This window comes from Adiantum capillus-veneris, chromosome 23 (genome assembly GCF_014529385.1).
Source record: "Adiantum capillus-veneris isolate H3 chromosome 23, ASM1452938v2, whole genome shotgun sequence".
NCBI lineage: Eukaryota > Viridiplantae > Streptophyta > Polypodiopsida > Polypodiales > Pteridaceae > Adiantum > Adiantum capillus-veneris.
This window is the reverse complement of record NC_140953.1, coordinates 113678225-113698825: the sequence shown is the minus strand read 5'-3', so window position 1 is coordinate 113698825 and position 20601 is coordinate 113678225. Positions and strand designations below refer to the sequence as shown.

The window sequence follows — 20601 nt, the reverse complement described above, 5'->3', positions numbered from 1 at the left end:
ATCTGCCAAGCACCTAGACGCTTTACCTAAAAACAACCATTGGTGTGAGTAATATAGTCTATCGAATCAATAGGGAAACAACAAGCATTACCTCTAACTGCAAGCAATGCCTTTTTAATAGCCGAAGAAGAGGCTTTATTCAACTTTCCTCTTGGGCTAAGCTTTTTGCTATGCGGAGAAGGTTCTGAAGATTGATTGAGGCTTTGAGCCAAAGGAGAAAAATCAGCAGCAGTGTTACACTTCTCACTGTCAAGCTCTTTTTGCACAGAAGGTGATTCTACACGCTCGGGCTCATACAGTGTATCATCAAAAGTAATGTCTACAAACATATGCTCATGTCAATGCTCAAGATCAGATGCTCAAAGTAAACACAGCTCAAGTAAAATCAAGATAACAGCATACTCACCATTCATGGGAGTATCCATTGTATTAGGTATGCAAGCTAGAATTGCAGGGAACTATGACAATAAGAGCTTAAGCTTTAGGAATAGCATATGTACATGGTGCTAGAGGTAGTTGTTTATATAGGAGCTGCGAGAGGAGGAGTGCAGAGCAATGAGATGTTTCTATGATGAGAGCCAATGCCTCACGTTCAGCATACAAACCAAAGCAGAGAGATTGCAAAAAGATATTGCAATATCTTTCAATAAATGGGAGGTATCATTTCACATTTTCAAAAGTAAAAGAAACTTTATAACAACTCCAAGCAGTAATGACTAAGTACTCTTTTCTTTTTTTTTCAAGAAGTGACTTAAACATCTCACAATAAATCGAAATAAAATAACCTAAATTATAGTTAACAAATATCTTATAGGATGGTGCATTTATCATGGGCGACATGTTTTTTCGATGGATTTATATATAATCAAAAGATCTAAAGAAATAAATTTTAGGCTCATTTTAAATAATAAAATATCTCGACTCTATAAACCTAGCTCAATACAAAGTCCTTATCTTTTAAATAAGGATAGTATATGTTTCTCAAAAGTAATATAAACCTATCTACTTTATAATATTAAAATTAAGTTTGAGCACAATGATATTTTCTTTATTTTGATAATTAGTAAGTGGAAAATAAAGACAACGGAGTTTTTTTTGCTTAGAATTCTATCCTAAGTTTAGACAAAAATTAACAAACAAACCAAAATTCAAAAGAGATTGTCAAATAAACTTATCTGCGGGCACAATCAAATTCCTCATTGTTGTTTTATCTTTGCCTATCCCATAAGCTCAGAACAGAACACCCAACAACACAAAGGACATGAATCCATAGTTGGGTGTATAGTCATCATCACAGCTTATCCCGTAGAAGAGTACCATTAGTTTTAATGCTCAGTCTTTTTTTTATCTCTATTCATCTAGAAATGAATAGCAAATGAGTAGACATCATCGCAAAAAATCCTCGATAAACTAATCCCCAATAAACTGAGAGCAAGTCTTAGATAAAAAGCTTTATTTGCTTGTGGAGGCATTAAAAAAATATTCGAGGAAACTTAACACGTACTACATACAAAGAGTGAATAATACAGAAAAATATAACCAATCTTAAGCATCAAAGAACTATCACGAAAGTCAGAGGACAAATTCATATATTGTTCCAAAATGTGCCTTGCAAAACTAAGGAGATCAAAGTAGCAAAACATTCTTGAAGTACTTATAAGCTTTTCCTCACTCAGCTTAAAGAGGAACAAGTGTCGGATATTAGCCCCATCAGTAATCGGCAACAAGTGCGTACAAGGAGCAGCCTTGAGCTTCTTCAACAGCCACAAGGCATAATTAAAAATGGTGTTACAGCTGCACAAATAAATAGGCTGAGGGCTTAAAAGACAAATATGAGTGAATCTACTCGAGGAAAACTTTCATCAGTGGATCTGCAAAGTCACAAACAGATGGTATCATAGATAACAAGAAAAACAAAATCATGTACTCTTAACAGTTTATCCCGTTGCGTCATTATCCAACAATTTAACCTGTTTACTATAATATCCAAATAAATACAGAAAAGGAAGCAAAGCCAAAGCTATATAGCCCCAGTCGATATCGGAAACCTCAAGATTATCGAACCTCGACATAGTCTGAAGCTAACATTTAGTTGAATTAACCTTCAATGCTAATGCTTGCACTGCCTCTCGGCCCCTCTCAGCAACTGCTGGCAGCCCTGTCACAAACCAACGTCGATCTACCACTGCCCTACAATCCAGCACAATATCATACACAAAATACAAAAGCAAACACGCAGACGCCGGCAGGTAAAGGCACAACGGCTGACGCGGAAGCTAACATAAATGCTTGCACTGCCTCTCGGCCCCTCTGAGCATTTGCTTGCAGCCCCGTCGCAATTAACCCACGTCGATCCACCACTGCCCTGCAATCAAGTACAGTTTCATACACATCATATGCAAGGCAAGATACACAAGTTCATATGTTTGAAGTATACAAACCTCTGTAAAAGTGTTGCAAGGAAAACATAGAATACCTGCAGCACCTTAGGCGAACAACAGATATACAGCAGCATGGCCGAACACCATCACTGTGGAAGCGGCGGGAACCAAAGCCCAATGGGCGAACCAGTGAGTGGTGACGAAAAAGCAGCAGAATCTGCACCGGATGTCATACACATCATATGCAAGTCAAGATACATAAATTCACATGTTTAAAGTATACAAACCTCTGTAAAATTGCTGCAAGGCAAACATAGAATACCTGCAGCACCTTAGGCGAGCAACAGAACTACAGCAGCATGCCCAAACACCATCACTGTGGAAGCGGCGGGAACCAAAGCCGAATGAGTGAAACAGTGAGTGGATGATGGGAAAAGCAGCAGAATCGGCAACGGATGTAGTCTCTGTTGCCGAGACGGAGATGCCAGGGCTTACAGACAAGGTGGCACTGCAACACATCAGAGAGGCTGAGTGGGTTGAAGAAGATGTGGTGCAGCGCATCAGTACACTCCTGCCAAACGATTAGAGACGGGGGTGTGTACGAAGTTCTCTGTTCTGATGCGCACAACAGCAAAACGCACCGAGGCTTACGCCGTGCAGATCTTTCCTACACTCCCTGGTTCCGTGACAGGACGATGGAGCATCAGGGAGCTTGCAGTGGCTTCGAGTGGCGTCTTGAAGATCTGATACAAGAAAAAACGAAATATGCCAAAGCAGAGTGAGAGAGAGAAGAAAGAGAGAGAGAGAGAGAGAGAGAGAGAGAGAGAGAGAGCTCACTTCCTTGAAGGGAGCAGGGGAGCAACCCTGTCGAGCTCGCCATCCCTCAGGCCTCAGCGGCTGAGACTGCAGACGACGAAGAAACGCTCAATGGCCAAATGATGAGCTCCCCTTGAAAACCTAAACGGCGTGCCTTATCACTCCCTTCAAAAATCATCATAACCCAATAAAAATCCTACACGTCGGCCTTACCTCTACCAACCACCTAGGATACCCATTCCCAACCACTTTAATCATGCCACAAAGCGGTGCTTGATAAAAAACCACAAAATAAACATAAAACAAATAAAAAACATTTTAGTCATCAAAAAGAGAAGTGATCTCTATAGCCTTTGCCCTTTGGGCAGGCCAAAAAGGAAAGAGGAAATCGGTTTGGCCTTCAAAATGCAAAGTAGAGCTACCCTTCATTGACCTTCAAAAAGAAAAGTAGTCGCCCTTGAAATTTGAGGGCTCGAGTCTTTATGCCTTCTAGAGGAAAAGTAATCTCTTCAATTGACACGTGGATGGATTCTTGCTTGAAATTTTTAAGCTCCATTATATTTACGAGTGTGTGATCCGTCCTCCGGACAGTGGGGGCCGCCCAAAGAGGGGGAGTTGCGCGGAAGGGGGGGGGGGGGGGGGGGGGGGGGGGGGGGGGGGTGAGTGAAAGCAACAGGGAGCAAAAGAGACATGTGGAGTGAGGATCCGAAGTGAGGGCATCTCTCCAGATGCAATTACCTATGTTTGAGTTTTGAAGACATGTGGCACTACGCAAGACACTGATATACGCAAAAAATTTCACGACAATATCATTACCCTGGGCTTTTGAAAGAAAATTTAGTGCTTGCCAATGCCTTGGTCAACATGTATGCCAAATGTGGTGTACTTCAAAAAGAACCAAAAGTACTTGCAAAGCTACTTGTCCGGAATGTTGTCTCTCGTAGGGCAGGCCAAGAAGCCTCGATTGATTTCAGCAAATGCAAAGCGAGGGCATCTCTCCATATGCAATTACTTACGTTTACATCTTGAAGTGTGTGACACCACTACAGATGTTGATACGGGCAAAAGAATTCACGATGATATTGTTAGTCACGGACTGTTGAAGATGAAATCACGTATGCTTTCCTCCTGAAGGCACGTGACACTAGCCTATGCAAGACATTGATCTGGGCAAAAGAATTCACGATCATATTGTTAGAATTCAGAAATCCTAAAAAGTGCGCCTATCCAAGATGCCCTCTCTTGGAGATTTCTCATTGCGGGATATTCCCAACAGTGGCAGGGCTAGGAAGCCTTGGGCTGTTTTAGAGGATGCAAAGTGACGCTTGCATTTTGAAGGCATGTGGCACTACGCAAGATATTGATATGGGCAAAAGAGCTCACAATAATATTGTTAGTCAAATAATGTTAAGTCAGGGGCCGTTGAAACAAAATGTCGTGCTTTGGTCGACATGTGGTGTACTTTAGAATGCACAGACAGTGCGTGAGGAATTGCATGTCCCGTAGGCTATGCCCTCTCTTGGGGGTGCACACGCCTTCAAGGAGCAAGCACAACTGATTGCAGCTAGAGAGATGCCCTCGCTTTGCATTCGCTAAAAACAGCAAAGAGCTTATTGACTTTCTGAAGATATTTATGTGCTTTTTGAAGTGTTCCACATTTGGCTTTCTCAATAAATTTATGGGCTTTCTGTTGAAAAAGTCGATGAAACATAGTCTTACGCTTTTGTCTTTAAGGCATGTGGCACTACGCACGACACACATATGGGGAAAAGAATTCACGATTACATTGTTAGTCAGGGGCTGTTGAAAGAAAACATTGTACTTGGCAATGCCTTGGTCAACATGTATGCCAAATGTTGTTTACTTCAAAAATCACAAAAAGTGCTTGAGAAGTTCTCTGTTCCATATGCGCTCTATTGGAGTGTTTTGATTGTGGGATATGCCCAACAAGGGCAGTGCCAAGAAGCTTTGGATTATTTCCATGGGATGCGAAGTGAGGCCATCTCTCCAGATCCAATTACCGACACTTCCATTTTGAAGGCATGTGGCACTATGCAAGACACTGATATCGGAAAAAGAATTCACGGTGTTATTGTTAGTCAGGGGCTGTTGAAAGAAAACGTTGTGCTTGGCAATGCCTTGGTCGATATGTAGGCCAAATGTTGTACATAGACAGTGCTTGAGGAGCTACATGTCCAATATGTCCTCTCTTGAAATTCATTGGTTGTAGGATATGCCAAACGGGGGCACGGTCAGGAAGCTCTCAGCTGTTTTTAGCGGATGCAAAGCAAGGGCATCTCTCCAGTTGCAAGGGCATCTCTCCAGTTGCAATCACTTACGCTTGCACCTTGAAGGCGTGTGGCACCTTGAAGTCACTTCAGAATGCCTAAAAAGTGTTTAAAGAGCTTGTCTTTCCAGGATGCTCCTCTTGGAGATTTCAGGTTGTAGGATATGCCCAGCAGGGCCAGGCCAGGAAGCCTTGGTCTGTTTTCAGAGGATGCAAAGTGAGGGCCTCTCTCCAGATGCAATTACGTGTGCTTGTGTTTGAAGGCACATGGCACTATGCAAGAAACTAATACGGGCAAAAGAATTCACGATGATATTGTTAGTCAAGGTCCATTGAAAGAAAGCGTCATGCATGGCAATGCGTTGGTCGACATGTATGCTAAATGTGGTACACTTTAGAAAGCGCAGACATTTCTTGAGGAGATACCTGCCCACAATGTTGTCTGTTGGAATTTATTGATTGCAGGATATGCCAAATGGGGGCAAGGCCATTAGCTCTGGGCTGTTTTCAGCGGATGCAAAGGGAGGGCATCCCTCCGGATGCAATCACTTATGCTTGCTTCTTGAAGGCGTGTGGCACCATTCAAGATGTTGATCCAAACAAAAGAATTCACGATGATAACTGTTAATCATGGGATGCTGAAGAATCTTAGATGAATCACGTACGTTTTCCTCCTGAAGGCATGTCGCACTACGGAAGACACGATGATATTGCTAGTCAAGGGCTGTTGAAAGAAAATTGATTGGCAATGCCCTGGTCAACATGTATGCCAAATGTGGTGTACTTCAAAATGCACAAAAAGTTCTTGAGGAGCTGGTATGTCTCGTATGCCCTCTTGTGGGAGTGTTTTGATCGAGGGGATATGCTCAACACGGGAAGTGACAGGAAGCTCTGGGCTGCTTTGAGAGAATGCAAAGTGAGGCCATCTCTCCAGGTGCAATTATCTGCGCTTGCCTTTTGAAGGAATGTGGCAATATGCAAGAGGCTGATATCAGCAAAAGAATTCACCGTGATATTGTTAGTCAGGGGCTATTGAAAGAAAAGGTCGAGCTTGGCAAAGCATAGAAAGTGCTTCAAGAGCTACTTGTCAAGGATGTTGTCTCTTGGACTTCGGATATGCGAAACAATGGCAAGGCCAAGAAGCTCTCGGCTATTTTCAGCGGATGCAAAGAGAGTGCATCTCTCCAGTTGCAATCACTTATGCTTGCATCTTGAAGTCGTGTGACACCACTCAAGATGCTAATACGGGCAAAAGAATTCAGGATGATATTGCTAGTCAGGGGCTAATGAAAGAAATCTTAGATGAAATCAACTATGCTTTCCTCCTGGTGGCACTACGCAAGACACCGATGTAGGCAACAATTCACGATCATTTTGTTAGTCAGAGACTATTGAAAGAAAACATTGTGCTTGGCAGTGCCTTGGTCCACATGTATGCCAAATATCGTCTACTTCAGTATGCCTAAAAAATGCTTGAAGACATGTCTTTCCGAGATGCCACCTCTTGGAGATTTTTGGTTGCGGGATATGCCCATGACCAGGAAGCCTCGGCTATTTTCAGAGGATGCAAAGTGAGGGACTCTCTCCAGATGCTATTACCTATGCATGCATTTTGAAGGCATGTGCCACTACGCAAAACACTGAGATAGGCAAAAGAATTCATGATGAAATTGTTAGTCGAGGGCCATTGAAAGAAAATGTAGTGCTTGGCACTGCCTTGGTTGACATGTATTCCAAATGTGGTACACTTTAGAAAGCACAGAAAGTGCTTGAGGAGCTACATGTCCAATATGTGTCTCTTGAAATTCATTGATTGCAAGATATACCGAACGATGAAGGGGCCAAGAAGCTCTAGGCTATTTTTAGCAGATGCAAAGTGAGGGCATCTCTTCAGATGCACCACTCAAGATGCTGATCCGGACCAAAGAATTCATGATGATATTGTTAGTCACGGGCTATTGAAAGAAATCTTAGATGAAATCACCTACGCTCTCCTCCTAAATGCATGTGGTGTTACGGAAGACACCAATATGGGCAAAAGAATTCACGATCATATTGTTCATCAGGGGCTGTTGAAAGAAAACGTCGTGCTTGGCATCAATATGTATGCAAAAAGTCGTCTACTCAGAAAGCACAAAAATGGTTTGAGGAGGTGCGTGTTCGGGATGCCCTCTATTGGCTAGTTCTAATTGCAGATATGCCTAACAAGGGCATGGACAAGAAGCTTTGGGCTGTTTTTAAAAGATGCAAAGCGAGGGCATCTTTCCATATGCAATTACCTACGCTTGCATTTTGAAGACATGTGGCATTATGCAAGACACAGATATGGGCAAAAGAATTAACAATGATATTATGAGTCGGGGGTGTTGAAGATGATGTCGTGCTTGGCAATGCCTTGGTTGACATGTACGCCAAATGTGGTGTACTTCTCCTAATGCTAGCCCCAGGTGCAGCCCCTTGGACAAATTTGCAGCCATCGAGCCTCTCTCCCGATCATTCCCTCACTGCATCAAGTGACCACATCGCTGCCCATCAATTGATCCATCATCAACTTTGTTTTCATCCCTATTTCTCGCAATAAATCTGTTGCGTTTTGCATGCCAAATTTGTGTTTTTGCAGCCAGCTTTCAATTCTTCAGTCTTCTCACATCGGGAATGAAAAGCAGCCCCAGATCTACCCCTTAGTGACCTTCAGCAACCCCGCATCGAGACAAATCCAAAAGTGCATCAAATCAGCCTTGGAGGTGCTTCATCTTAAAGAGTTACCCCGGCGACATTCCCATTCAAGTCAATAAAGCCTGCACTTGTGGTATTCCATGTGTGTACATTACATTTACGCGATCAAAAGCAAAAAGCACATCGGCATTGCCCTTGAGAGGGTGGGTTGGGACCCTATCGGGTGTCATTATCCTACTCTCTCTCTCTCTCTCTCTCTCTCTCTCTCTCTCTCTCTCTCAGGAACACATTCATGCTCAGTAGCACACATTTAAGCAAGGAAGAATTAAAGATTTGTGGAAGTGTAAAGTCTAGATCTTGTCACCATTTCAATTTCCTTGCACCTGACAGTGCTTGAAGAGTTGCATGTCTCGTACGCCCTCTCTTGGGAGTGTTCTGATTGCGGGATTTTCTCAACAGGGGCAACGCCAGAAAGCTCTGAGCTGTTTTCAAAGGACGCAAAGTGAGGCCATCTCTTCACATGCAATCCCTACACTTGCATTTTGAAGTCATGTGGCAATACGCAAGACATTGATATCAGCAAAAGGATTCATGATCATATTGTTAGTCAAGGGCTGTTGAAAGAAAAGGTTGTGCTTGGCAAAGCACAGAAAGTGCTTCAAGAGAGAATTGTCAAAGATGTTGTCTCTTGGACTTCATTGATTACAGGATATATAGAATAGTGGCAAGGCCTTGAAGCTCTTGGTTGTTATCATCATATGCAAAGTGAGGGCATCTCTCCAACTACAATCACTTATGCTTGCATCTTGAAATCATGTGACACCACTCAAGATGCTAATACAGGCAAAGGAATTTACAAAAGAAATCTTAGATGAGAGTCACCTACGCTTTCCTCCTAAAGGTATGTGTCACTACGCAAGACCCCCATATGGGCAAAAGAATTCACGATGATTTGTTAGTCAAGGGCTGTTGAAAGAAAATGTCATGCTTGGCAATGCCTTGGTCGACATGTATGCCAAATGTGGTGTACTTCACAATGCACAGAAAGTGCTTAAGGAGTTGCCTATCCCGTATGCCCTCTCTTGGAAGTGTTCTGATTACGGGATATGCTCAACAGGCGCAATGCCAAAAAGCTCTGGTCTGTTTTCAGAGAATGCAAAGTAAGGCAATCTCTCCATATGCAATTACCTACGCTTGCATTTTGAAGGCATGTGGCACTACGCAAGACATTGATATGGGCAAAAGAATTCACGATGATATTGTTAGTCGAGGGCCGTTGAAAGAAAACATAGTGCTTGGTACTGCCTTGGTCAAAATGTATTCCAAATATGGTACACTTCAAAAAGCATAGAAAGTGCTTGAGGAGCTACTTGTCCGGGATGGTGCTTGTTGGAATTCGTTGATTGTAGGATATGCCCAACAATGGCAAGTCCAAGAAGGTCTTGGTTGTTTTCAATGGATGTGAGGCATCTCTCTAGATGCAATCATTTACGCTTGCATCTTTAAGGCATGTGGCCCCACTCAAGATGCTGATCCAGGAAAAAGAATTCATTGATGATATTGTTAGCCACAGGCTGCTCAAAGAAATCTTAGACGAAATCACCTATGCTCCCCTCCTGAAGGCATGTGGCACTACGCAAGATTGTTAGTCAGGGTCTGCTGAAAGAAAACAATATGCTTGACAATACCTTGGTCAACATGTACACCAAATGTCATCTACTTGGAAAGCACAAAAAGTGCTTGAGGAGCTGCATGTCCAGGATGCCCTCTGCTGGCTTGTTCTAATTGCAGATATGTCCAACATGGGCATGGCCAGGAAGCTCTGGGATGTTTTTAAAGGATGCAAAGTAAGGTCATCTCTCCAAATGCAATTATCTGTGCTTGCATTTTGAAGGCATGTGGCACTACGCAAGACACTGATATGGGCAAAAGAATTCACCATGCTATTGTCAGTCACGGGCTGTTGAAGAAAACGCTGTGCTTGGCAATGCTTTGGGAGACATGTATACCAAATGTGGAGTACTTCTACTGATGCTAGCCCTATCTGCAGCTCCTTAGACAGATTTGCAGCCATCGAGCCTCTCTCTCAACCATTCCCTCGCCGCATCAAGTGCTCAAATCGTTGCCCATCAACTGATCCATCATCAGCTACGTTTTCAGACCTATTTCCAGCGACATATTTGCTGTGTTTTGTGTGCAAGATTTGCGTTTTTCCAGCCAGCTTTCAGCCCTTCAATCCTCTCACATCGAGAGCACAAATCAGCCCCATATCTACCCCTTGGTGGTCATCAGCAACTCTTCATCGAGATGGAACCAAAGGTGCATCGAATCAGCCTCGGAGGTGCTTCATCTTGAAGAGTTACCGCGGCGACATTCCCATTTGGGTCAGTAGAGTCTGCACTTGAGGTATTGCATGTGTGGACATTCCATTTACGCAGTCAAAAGCAAATAGCACATCGACAATGGTGTGGGGGGGCCTTGAAAGGGTGGGTTGGAATCCCATCGGGTGTCATTCTCCTTTTCACTCTCTCTCTCTCCCTCTACAAATCTCTACCTCTCTCTCTCTCATTCTCTATCTAAAAAGAACCATCATTCGAGCTCAATAGCACACATTCAAGCAAGAACGAAGTAAGATTTGTGGAAGTGGAAAGCCTAGATCTTGTCATCATTTCAATTCTGATGCACATGACAGTGCTTGAGGAGTTGCATGTCCCATATGCCCTCTCTTGGGAGTGTTTTGATAGTGGGATATGCTCAACAGGGGGAATGCCAGAAGGCGCTGGCTATTTTCAGAGGATGCAAAGTGAGGCCATCTCTCCATATGCAATTCCTTATGCTTGCATTTTGAAGACATGTGGCAATATGTAAGACACTGGTATCAACAAAAGAATTCACGATCATATTGTTAGTCAGGGGTTGTTGAAAGAATAGGTCGTGGTTGGCAAAGCATAGAAAGTGCTTCAGGAGCTACTTGTCGAGGATGTTGTCTCTTGGACTTCATTGATTGTAGGATATGCCGAATAGTGGCAAGGCGTGGAAGCTCTTAACTGTTTTAGCGGATGCAAAGCGAGGGCATCTCTCCAACTGCAATCACTTATGCTTGCATCTTGAAGTCGTGTGACACCACTCAAGATGCTAATGCGGGCAAAGGAATTCACGATGGTATTGTTAGCCAGGGGCTTCTAAAAAAATTCTTAGATAAAATCACCTACGCTTTCCTCCTAAGGTATGTCGCACTATGCAAAACACCAATATATGGGCAAAAGAATTCAGGATGATTAGTTAGTCAGGGCTCTTGAAAGAAAACGTGGTGCTTGGCAATTCCTTGCTTGACATGTATACCAAATGTGGTGTACATAAAGTACTTGAGGAGTCTCTTGTCCTGTAAGCGCTCTCTTGGGAGTGTTCTGATTGCAAGATATGCTCAATAGGGGCAATGCCAGAAGCTCTGGGTTGTTTTCAGAGGATGCAAAGTGAGGCAATCTTTCCAGATGGAATTACCTACGCTTTCATTTTGAAGGCATGTGGAAATAGCAAGACACTGCTACGGGCAAAAGAAATCACGATGAGGGCTATGGTCGTGCTTGGCAAAGTACAGAAAGTGCTTCAGAAGCTACTTGTCGAGGATATTGTCAATTGGATTCATTAGATTACAAAATATGCGAAACAGTGGCAAGGCCAGGAAGCTCTGCTCTCGGTTGTTTTCAACGGATGCAAAGCGAGCGCACCCCTCCAGCTACAATCACTTATGCTTGCATCTTGAAGTCGTGTGACACCACTCAAGATGTTGATACTGGTAAAAGAATTCACAATGATATTGTTAGTCAGGGACTATTGAAAGAAATTTTAGATGAAAGCACCTACGCTTTCCACCTGAAGGTATGTGGCACTATGCAAGAAACCGATATGGGAAAAGAATTCAGGGGTTGTTGAGAAAGGAAACATCATGCTTGGCAATGCCCTGGATCAACGTATATGCCAAATGTTGTCCACTCAAAAAGCACAAAGAGTGCTTGAAGAGCTGCCTATCCGGGATGCCTTCTCTTGGAGATTTTTGGTTACCAGATATGCCCAACAGGGGTAGGGCCAGGAAGCCTCGGGCTGTTATTAGAGGATGCCAAATGAGGGCATCGCTCCAAATGCAATTACCTACGCTTGGATTTTTAAGGCATGTGGCACTATGCAAGACACTGATATGGGTAAAAGAATTCGCGATGATATTGTTAGTCAGGAGCCGTTCAAAGAAAACGTCATGCTTGTATGCCAAATGTGGTACACTTCAAAAGCATAGAAATTGCTTGAGGCACTACCTTCCTGAGAATTCACAATGGTATTGTTAGTCAAGGGTTGTTCGTGCGTGGCACTGCTTGGTAGATATGTATGCCAAATGTGGTGTCCTTTAGAAGCACAAAAAGTTCTTGAGGAGCTACTTGTCTGGCATGATGTCTCTTGGAATTCATTGATTCCAAGATATGCCAAACGGGGGCAAGGCCAGGAATCTATGAGTTGTTTTCAACAGATGCAAAGCCGGGCATCTATCGATGCAATCACTTACGTTTGCATCTTGAAGGCATGTGCCACCACTCAAGATGCTGATATGGGCAAAAGAATTCACGATAAGATTGTTAGTGAAGGGCTGTTGAAAGAAAATGTAGATGAAATCACCTAGCCCTTCATCTTGAAGGCATGTGGCACTATGCAAGACACTGATATGTGCAAAGAATTCATGATCATCATGTTAGTCAAAGGTTAAGGAGGGAAAACATCCTGCTTGGCACTACCTTGGTCGACATGTACGCCAGATGTCGTCTACTTCAAAAATCATAGAAAATGCTTGAGGAGTTGCTTGCCCCATATGCCCTCTCTTGAAGTGTTTTAGTTGCGTGATATGCCTTATAGAGGCAGTGCTAGGAAGCTCTAGGCTGTTTTCAAAGGATGCAAAGTGAGGCCATCTCTCCATATACAATTACATATGCTTGCATTTTGAAGACATGTGGCACTACGCAAGACACTGAATAACCGCAAATGATTCATGATGATATTGTTAGTCAAGGGTTGTTGAAAGAAAACGATGTGTGTGGCAATGCCTTGGTCGATATGTATGGCAAATGTGGTGTTGTTTAGAAAGCACAAAAAGTGATTGAGGAGCTACTTGTCCGGGATGTTGTCTCTTGGAATTCATTGATTGCCGAATATGTCGACAAACGTGATTAAGGCCAAGAAGCTCTAGGCTAATTTCAGCAGATGCAAAGCAAGGGCATCACTCCAGATGCAATCACTTATGCTTGCATCTTGAAGGCGTGTGGCACCACTCAAGATGCCAATACGGGAAAAAGAATTCACCATTATCTACGTTAGTTAGGGGCTGCCCAAAGAAAACGTAGATCACATACGCTTTCGTCTTAAAGGTATGTGGCATTACGCAAGACATTGATATGAGCAAAAGAATTCAAATGATTTTATTTCAGTTTTCTCTCACAAAAAGGCAATGGTTAAATATCCGCTCGCATGCCGCCGTGCCGATGTCGCTAATCGTCTCAGGAGAAGGGGGATTGCACCTTGCAGAGAACAAAACATAAACGCTACATCTTACTTCCAAGCACATGCAAGCAAGCGTTGTGGTTAGACCATCAGCGTGGGTAAGCATAGATCCTTACTTAGAACCGCTTGGAGCAAAAGCGTGTTGACCGCTTCTAGCCAATTGCAAGTGACGCGCAATCGGCTGGGCCTACCTCTCCATGATGGCAAGCAGGCCACTAAAACCTCTCGCAAACCATAATCACAAACATTAAAAAATGTAGTTCTAGGCACTGCCTTGGTCGAATGTATGCCAAATGTGGTGCACTTCAGGAAAGCACAAAGAGTGCTTGAGGAGCTGCAATGTCTGGGTTGTCATCTCTTGGGAGTGCACTGATTTTCAAATATGCCCAATAAGGGCAAGGCAGGAAGCTTTGGTCCATGTATAGCAGATGTGAACCGAGGGCATCTCTCTAGTTGCAATCATCTCTTGAAGGCGTGTGACACTACGCAAGACGCTGATCTGTGCAAAAGAATTCACAATGAAGAAATCACTTACACTTTGGTCTTAAAGGCTATGCACAAACTCTCTCTCTCTCTCTCTCTCTCTCTCTCTCTGTCTCTCTCTCTCTAACATAATCACAACCATTGGGGGAGGGCTTCCTTGCAGTGCTTGGTGGCTCGAGGGGAACTTCTACAGCTCCAAGGACGTCAAGCAGTGCAATAGCTTCAGCTCCAAGGGGGAAACTTCTACAGCTCCAAGGACGTCCAGCAGTACAATAGCTTTAGCTCCGAGGAAAATGTTGCAGCTCCAGGCAACACCGTGGAGAGAGACAGGTAGAATGTAGCTGGCAGAGAGGGACATCAAGGGAGGGAAGGAGCAATGATAACATGAAGAGACATCGGTGGAGGGAGGGAGCACCGTGTAGCAGCCACACCATAGAGAGAGTTAGGGACAGCTATTTGCAGCCGCATTGGACATTCAGCAAGTGTAGCAGGTGGTGTTGCGAGAGAGAGAGAGAGAGAGAGAGAGAGAAGGAAAAAAAAAAGGAGATTTTTACGTCATAGGACAGACCTCAAGCAACAAAATCCCAAGAGACCTCAAGCAACGAGTCTTTAACTCAAGACCTGATACCACACACACACACACACACACACAGAGAGATAGACGATACATATAAATCCCAGGTAGAGAAGGGAGACATCATATCAATAATACTTTGAAATTGTACAGTTGTGTGTGTGTGTTTTTTTTTTTTTTGGGGGGGGGGGGGGGGGGGGGGGCATGGCCCCTCTCAAGGACATAGTCAGCAGCACACCGACCAGCATTGGAACTTTCAAAAATCAAAATTTGTTGCTTTCTATAAAGGATGTCTCATCGGTCGAAGTGCACAAATGTCTACAAGGACTTGCAGATGCAAGAGTCCTTTACATTCTTCAAGACCAGCTCGGGATGCAAAAGATACAATGGGCTTGTATGAGCAGCTGGTTAACTTTTGAGAGCCACTGACACTCAAAAATAAAATGCAATTTCAGTGAATCATTTTTTTCCTGAGTGACACAAACCATTCTTTTGTCTGTAGGGTTTGTAGATCAGCATCTTCGGCTAGATCTGAAGGTGAGAAGCCCCCCACACGAGCAAGGAGGGTCAAGGCCTCTGCTGCAACAGATTCTTGACTACAAAGAGCAGCCACACAAGCGAGGTTGTAAAGCACATTGCATTGCTCTTCAAACTTAAGCTTGCACTCATTTTTCTCATCTGCAAGTTGATCACCAAAGCATGTCAAAAAGCTTCAAATGACGAGACAAACAAAGAACATACAGCCACGTTTACAACAAATTCACATTAGAAGAAGCTTAAACAAAGCAATATGCTGACACAAATTAAATTCTGAAGAAAGCTAAATCAATAACCTAGATACTTAAAATATGTTGAACAAAAGAAGTAAAATTCCCTCTGATCTTAATCAGCATAAAAACAATAACGGTAGCTGTTCAAAAAAATCAACATTTTTAACGATTCTTCACCATGTGATGGCCTCCATCAATGCATTTGACCAAAATCATCCCTATTATAGTCCTAGATCTAGCACCTTAGCGTCATCAGTGCTTTCTCACTAAGATCTACAACTGACAACAAGGTGAAAAGTCACAATGGCCTAAATGAGATGATGCTTAGATAACGCCCATCTTACAAGAAGGTTTGCCATCATTAGCTTGCCATGTGGCACAAATTGACAAGCTTTATCCAGCGGTCAACAACTTCTCCCAAGAGTTTCATACTTTACCTAGGCCTTACGTAAGCCAAAAAGGAACATGTCCTTCCACAACACTCGAGTTGCGAAACATACCTGCTCTAAGCATCTGAAGGGCACGCAGATAAGAATTTAGACTTCGACCATAATGATTTTTGGCAGCAGACTCCATGCCGATAATACGGGCCAGTTTCCCAGCTGCCAAGTGTGATTCAGCTTCTCCTAATATAGCGTCCATACAGTTGGCATCAATTTTCAATGCAACGCCAAAACCCTCATCTACTGAAGTGGCCAGTAGCTCCAACGCTTGTGCTTGTGGTATCCGTTCAGCATATGCAGAGCATGCTTCTCCAATCGCAATAAAAATGGTCACATCTGTTGGACGGAACTTTGCTGCATTCCTCAGCTTCTCCATTGCTTGATCATGAGCAAGCAAGGCCTCTTGAGAGTCTGGTGTATGCTACAAAACAAAGTCACAACACAACCGTTCAGTTAATCAGTTGGCAAAGATACAAGGGGAAACTTCTAGACAAAGGTTGCAAGAATTGACAAAGCAAACTTGCAAGGCGAGAAAGAAAGAAAATAGAGAACAACAGAGAGTAGACAAACAGAAAAGTTCTTCAGTGCATCCACATAAATTACAAACCAAGCTTATAAGCTATGGCAGCTTGTTGCCGAGGAGAGGAGAGCTCTTCTTTAGAAATTAGGCCAAGAGCCTTTGCACATTCTACAAAGTGGTATTTGATCCTACGGCTTCAAACTCGTTGTCAGACCGAGCAATAGTTAAAATAATTAGTCTAGGCCTAAAATAGGAGCTTAGGTCCAAACTGAAACTCATAGGAGTCTCCAGCTATCATAACAGCATTACATGACATCAGGGATTGTCGTTTGAGCTTTCAAAAAATATTAGTAGCATGTAGATCATTTACGTATGATTATAGATGTTAACAGAGCTGTAAAACGCTGAAATAAGAAACAGAACCTTGTAAGAGGGAGAGCTTTGATTCAATGTCAAGTATCAAGGGTATTAAACGACTAAATATTCCTAATGAATGAGAAAGCTTCTAAGATCCAGCTTTCCTGTTGTGTAATGCATACATGATTAAGGACCAACAAGAAACAGTTTAACCTGAGCTAAAGATGATAAGCTTGCACCCCAGTTTTGTAAGAGGCCAGCCAAGTCATCCCCTTTATTTGTGTCTGCTAAACTGCATGCATGTCCATATGCCGACATGGCTCTCGAGTAAAATTCCTTTGCTTTTGACCATGGTTGAGCCTCCGGTAGGCTACTCTCTATGAGCATCTCTAGTTCTGCTCTTTTTACTTTGCAGTCAGCAAAATTCGTGAGAAGTTCAACATCATCTGCAGATTCCGAGAGGGCTGCAGTATACCTGCCCAACTCATCATAGTGTTCAGGATCCACTCAATGAGCTATTACACTTGCATGCATAAAGAGAGAGCTGATTACCACAAATCGGCTTTCTCAAACAGGCTTGAACCCATAGCTGGTGGCAATAGCTCTGCCCAATCACAGAGGGAATTTCCGCTGTTGATCAAAGCTTCCTGCTTAAGCACAAGTGAATCTCTTGCCACGACCTTTTCGTACATGTCATGGCTTGCTCTGCAATAAAACCAAACAATGAGAGAAAATTTTCTCTGCACATTGATGATTTAAGTAATAAATTCCCTCTTTTAACCCCTACACATCAGTAAACCATACATCTCTACTATACTAAGAAATAGTAGTACTATCCTAATAAATTCCCTCTTTTAACACCTACACATCAGTAAACCATACATCTCTACTATAGTAAGAAACCATTGGTGTGATTGTTCTGTTCAATCTTCATATGTTCTATTCAATTCTAAGTTCAACACGATGATCTTTACTCGGCTTGAGACAAGAACTATTGAGTGCTATATATCATAGGGTACATGTTTCTGACAACTCAATGCCTATGAAGTGTGACATCATCAACTGTCATACAATGATTTATGCAAAGGGGATATGCAACTGGGAAAACAAGTCCAATGGACATCTTCGGACATGCAAGTCTTGCGAATACACTCACAAAGGTGCCACTAAAAATCCTTAATCTGTGCTAACATCCCTTGGCTTTGAAGTCTAAAAGTATGTCCACATGGCACATAAAGACACCTCAGTGGTAGGGTCAAGGTGCAACGCTACTAGCTGTGGGATGAAGCATTGAAGACAGCACAACCCTGAGTGGAGTAGAGCAAGTTTAACTACATTTTAACGTTATAAACATTCTAGAAATCTTTCATAATAGATGGGGGTTGGCACTCAAGCAGAGCGCATAAAGGTCAGAATGGTTGAGTAGGTTTGGCCAAAAGACTTAAAGTGCTCCTTGCTATCTCTTTAACGTCACAAGTCTGCATAGGTAAATCTGTTTTACCAAGATTGTGAGGACGTAGCTATAATTTTGCTCTTCATATCCAAATAGTTCATGGAAAGAAAGGTAGCTTCTTGTACTTATGCACGGGAAATCCTATACAAACAAATGTGTTGCAATAGAGTAGGCCTCACCTGAGTACCTGTAAAAAGCTATGGATTGTCTTGTGGCATTTGACTGAATGTCCAAAGCAACTTCTTTAAGCATGTTTGCGCCTAGAATACTGCCAAGATTTTGATACATTTTGGCTTGAGAGGTACTCCCCAGCAAGAAGTAAACTTCTCCCTTGACAAACATAACATAAAACACACTAAATAGGCATTTTCCACATCAGGAAAACTCTCTCTCTCTCTCTCTCTCTCTCTCTCTCTCTCTCTCTCTCTCTCTCTCTCTCTCAAAAGACGCCTTCGTAACATCATGGAATCTAAAAGGGTGGGTTCACATCAACACGGCGGAAGATAACCTCCAAAATGCCATGTTCCGGGTGGAGGACATGGATTATTCGCTCTTCCACCGCTAAATGTTCACAGTGGGGAGGGTGGAAGAAAGAATGGGTGGTTCCTACCGCCGCCCAGTGTGAACTTTAGGGGTGAGGGTGGAAGAGAAGATGGGGAGGGGGGGGTTTTTTTTTTTTTTTTGGAAGTGAAACGCGGGATTGCTTCCGCGAACTGGCACCTTTTTTCAGAGCTGCCGCCGCGCTATGTGAACAAGGAGGCTGACGTGCAAGGCTCCGATTCACTGGCAGCAGGCTCCGATTTCCTGCCGCCGCCTACTGTGAACCCAGCCTAAATTCCCTAACTGATAAGATTGAGAATGCCTTTATAAAATGTACCTTCACCCAATTGGAGAGGTTTTTCCTTCTTAGTTCCGGTTTTGGTACTTCTTATGTGCCAATAAATGGCAGCACAAATTAGTGAAATACATGTATCTGATTTGTCTCATAGGCTGACTTCCTCCTCTAGTGGTGTGTATGTGTGCATGTGTGCCAGTTTTAAGCAGCAATGCATCATTTACCATACCTAGTGATCAACAAGATGTGGCATGAAGAGCTTACCAAATCAAAGAGGGTTTCATCCTCTTGGGGGGGCGAAAGCGGCATTGCAAGAGCTTGCTGCAAGAGCTTGCTGCAACAGCTTCACGCACTGTGAAAGCAGGGGCTCTCTAGCTTGCCCCTCTGGCTTTCTCTCTGCCTGCTTCTTCACTCTCTCAGCCTCTAAAGATCAGCATTTCAACATAAAGAAGTTTGTAAACGCGAACCAGCGGACAAGCAAAGGCAAAGAGAGGAGAAAGGTACCTGAGATTAGAGCGCCGACAGCAGAGGCTGAGTCTCGATCCCTGCTTTTGGGATGAGAGGACCTCTGCGACTTTGGAGGAGCCATTGCTGGCCTGCTGTAGGACGCCGTGAGAGGAGCAATCTCTGTAGACCGTGAGACCGCACCCTCCGACTCTCTGTGGTACAAGGCACCGTGTTAAAATTCCGCGGGGGGCGCTCTAATAAAAAGAAAATGGTATACCTACTTGAATAACAGGTCTTGAATTTAACTCTCCTTGTCGGATAGATCTTTAAGGTCTCTTGGGATAGTTTCCTACGACGTTAAAACTCTCTTCTTCTTCTTCTTCTTCTCTCTCTCTCTCTCTCTCTCTCTCTCTCTCTCTGTGGGTGGATCCACGATGGAGAATGGATCTTGGGGACATGGGGATCTCAGTCGTCGCACAATAAAAACCAATCTCAGGATGTCAAGATTAGTGCGAGGAAAACTAATTTCGACACGTGGTTCCTAATCTCGAGACATCCCACCCCCTCGCATCCACAATTTGAACCATTGCCAAGGGGGTGAGCCCAACGCCCTAACCATTACGTCCGCGTGCATGTTTTGTTTTAGATGTGAGGCCATGTGGTTATAAGTACAAAAATGCTAATCTTGCAAGTAAAACTAATTTTGGTTAGGTTTTATATAGAGCTTAACTTCTATAGATCCCATGGTAGATAAAGACGAGGATGTCCCCTCTACGATTCTTAAAAAATTATAAAAGAGGGATATCTAGAGGGATTCTTTCTCTCTCTTTCCTGAAAAGAACAACCTGGCAGCGGCTTCTATAAGAGGAGGTAGATGTGTCTCTCTATCTCCGGTTACAGCTGAAAAGTGGAAGGAAATGCTAAGAGTCGATAGAGCATGAGAATCAAGGCAGGGGTAGGGGGTGTAGCGTGCAACCCATGTCTCTCTCTGTGATGCTAAGTGTTGTAATGGAAATAG

The 20601-nt window shown here is 43.3% G+C and overlaps 2 protein-coding genes across 6 annotated transcripts; both read right to left on the bottom strand.

Annotated features, from left to right (window-relative positions):
• Positions 1–2486: 2486 nt before the first annotated feature.
• Positions 2487–3108, bottom strand: LOC147428387 (uncharacterized). Its single transcript, XM_086497788.1, has 2 exons — positions 2704–3108; positions 2487–2598 (listed from the first exon to the last, which is right to left on the bottom strand). The coding sequence occupies exons 1-2, from the start codon at positions 2940–2942 to the stop codon at positions 2487–2489; spliced, it is 351 nt and encodes a 116-aa protein (XP_086353914.1). The 5' UTR covers positions 2943–3108.
• Positions 3109–14851: 11743 nt separating this feature from the next.
• LOC147428386 (uncharacterized) lies at positions 14852–19780 on the bottom strand. Of its 5 annotated transcripts, none has more exons than XM_086497783.1 (7): positions 19641–19780; positions 19401–19559; positions 18489–18631; positions 17401–17553; positions 17062–17323; positions 16029–16392; positions 14852–15436 (listed from the first exon to the last, which is right to left on the bottom strand). In XM_086497783.1, exons 2-7 carry the CDS (start codon positions 19443–19445, stop codon positions 15210–15212), a joined length of 1194 nt encoding a protein of 397 aa, XP_086353909.1. In that variant the 5' UTR covers positions 19446–19559; positions 19641–19780; the 3' UTR covers positions 14852–15209. The 5 variants fall into 5 exon arrangements, with proteins under 5 accessions (XP_086353909.1, XP_086353910.1, XP_086353913.1 ...); XM_086497784.1 differs by having other exon boundaries at positions 19401–19542; positions 19641–19777; XM_086497787.1 differs by lacking the exons at positions 18489–18631; positions 19401–19559 and having other exon boundaries at positions 19641–19771.
• Positions 19781–20601: the final 821 nt, after the last annotated feature.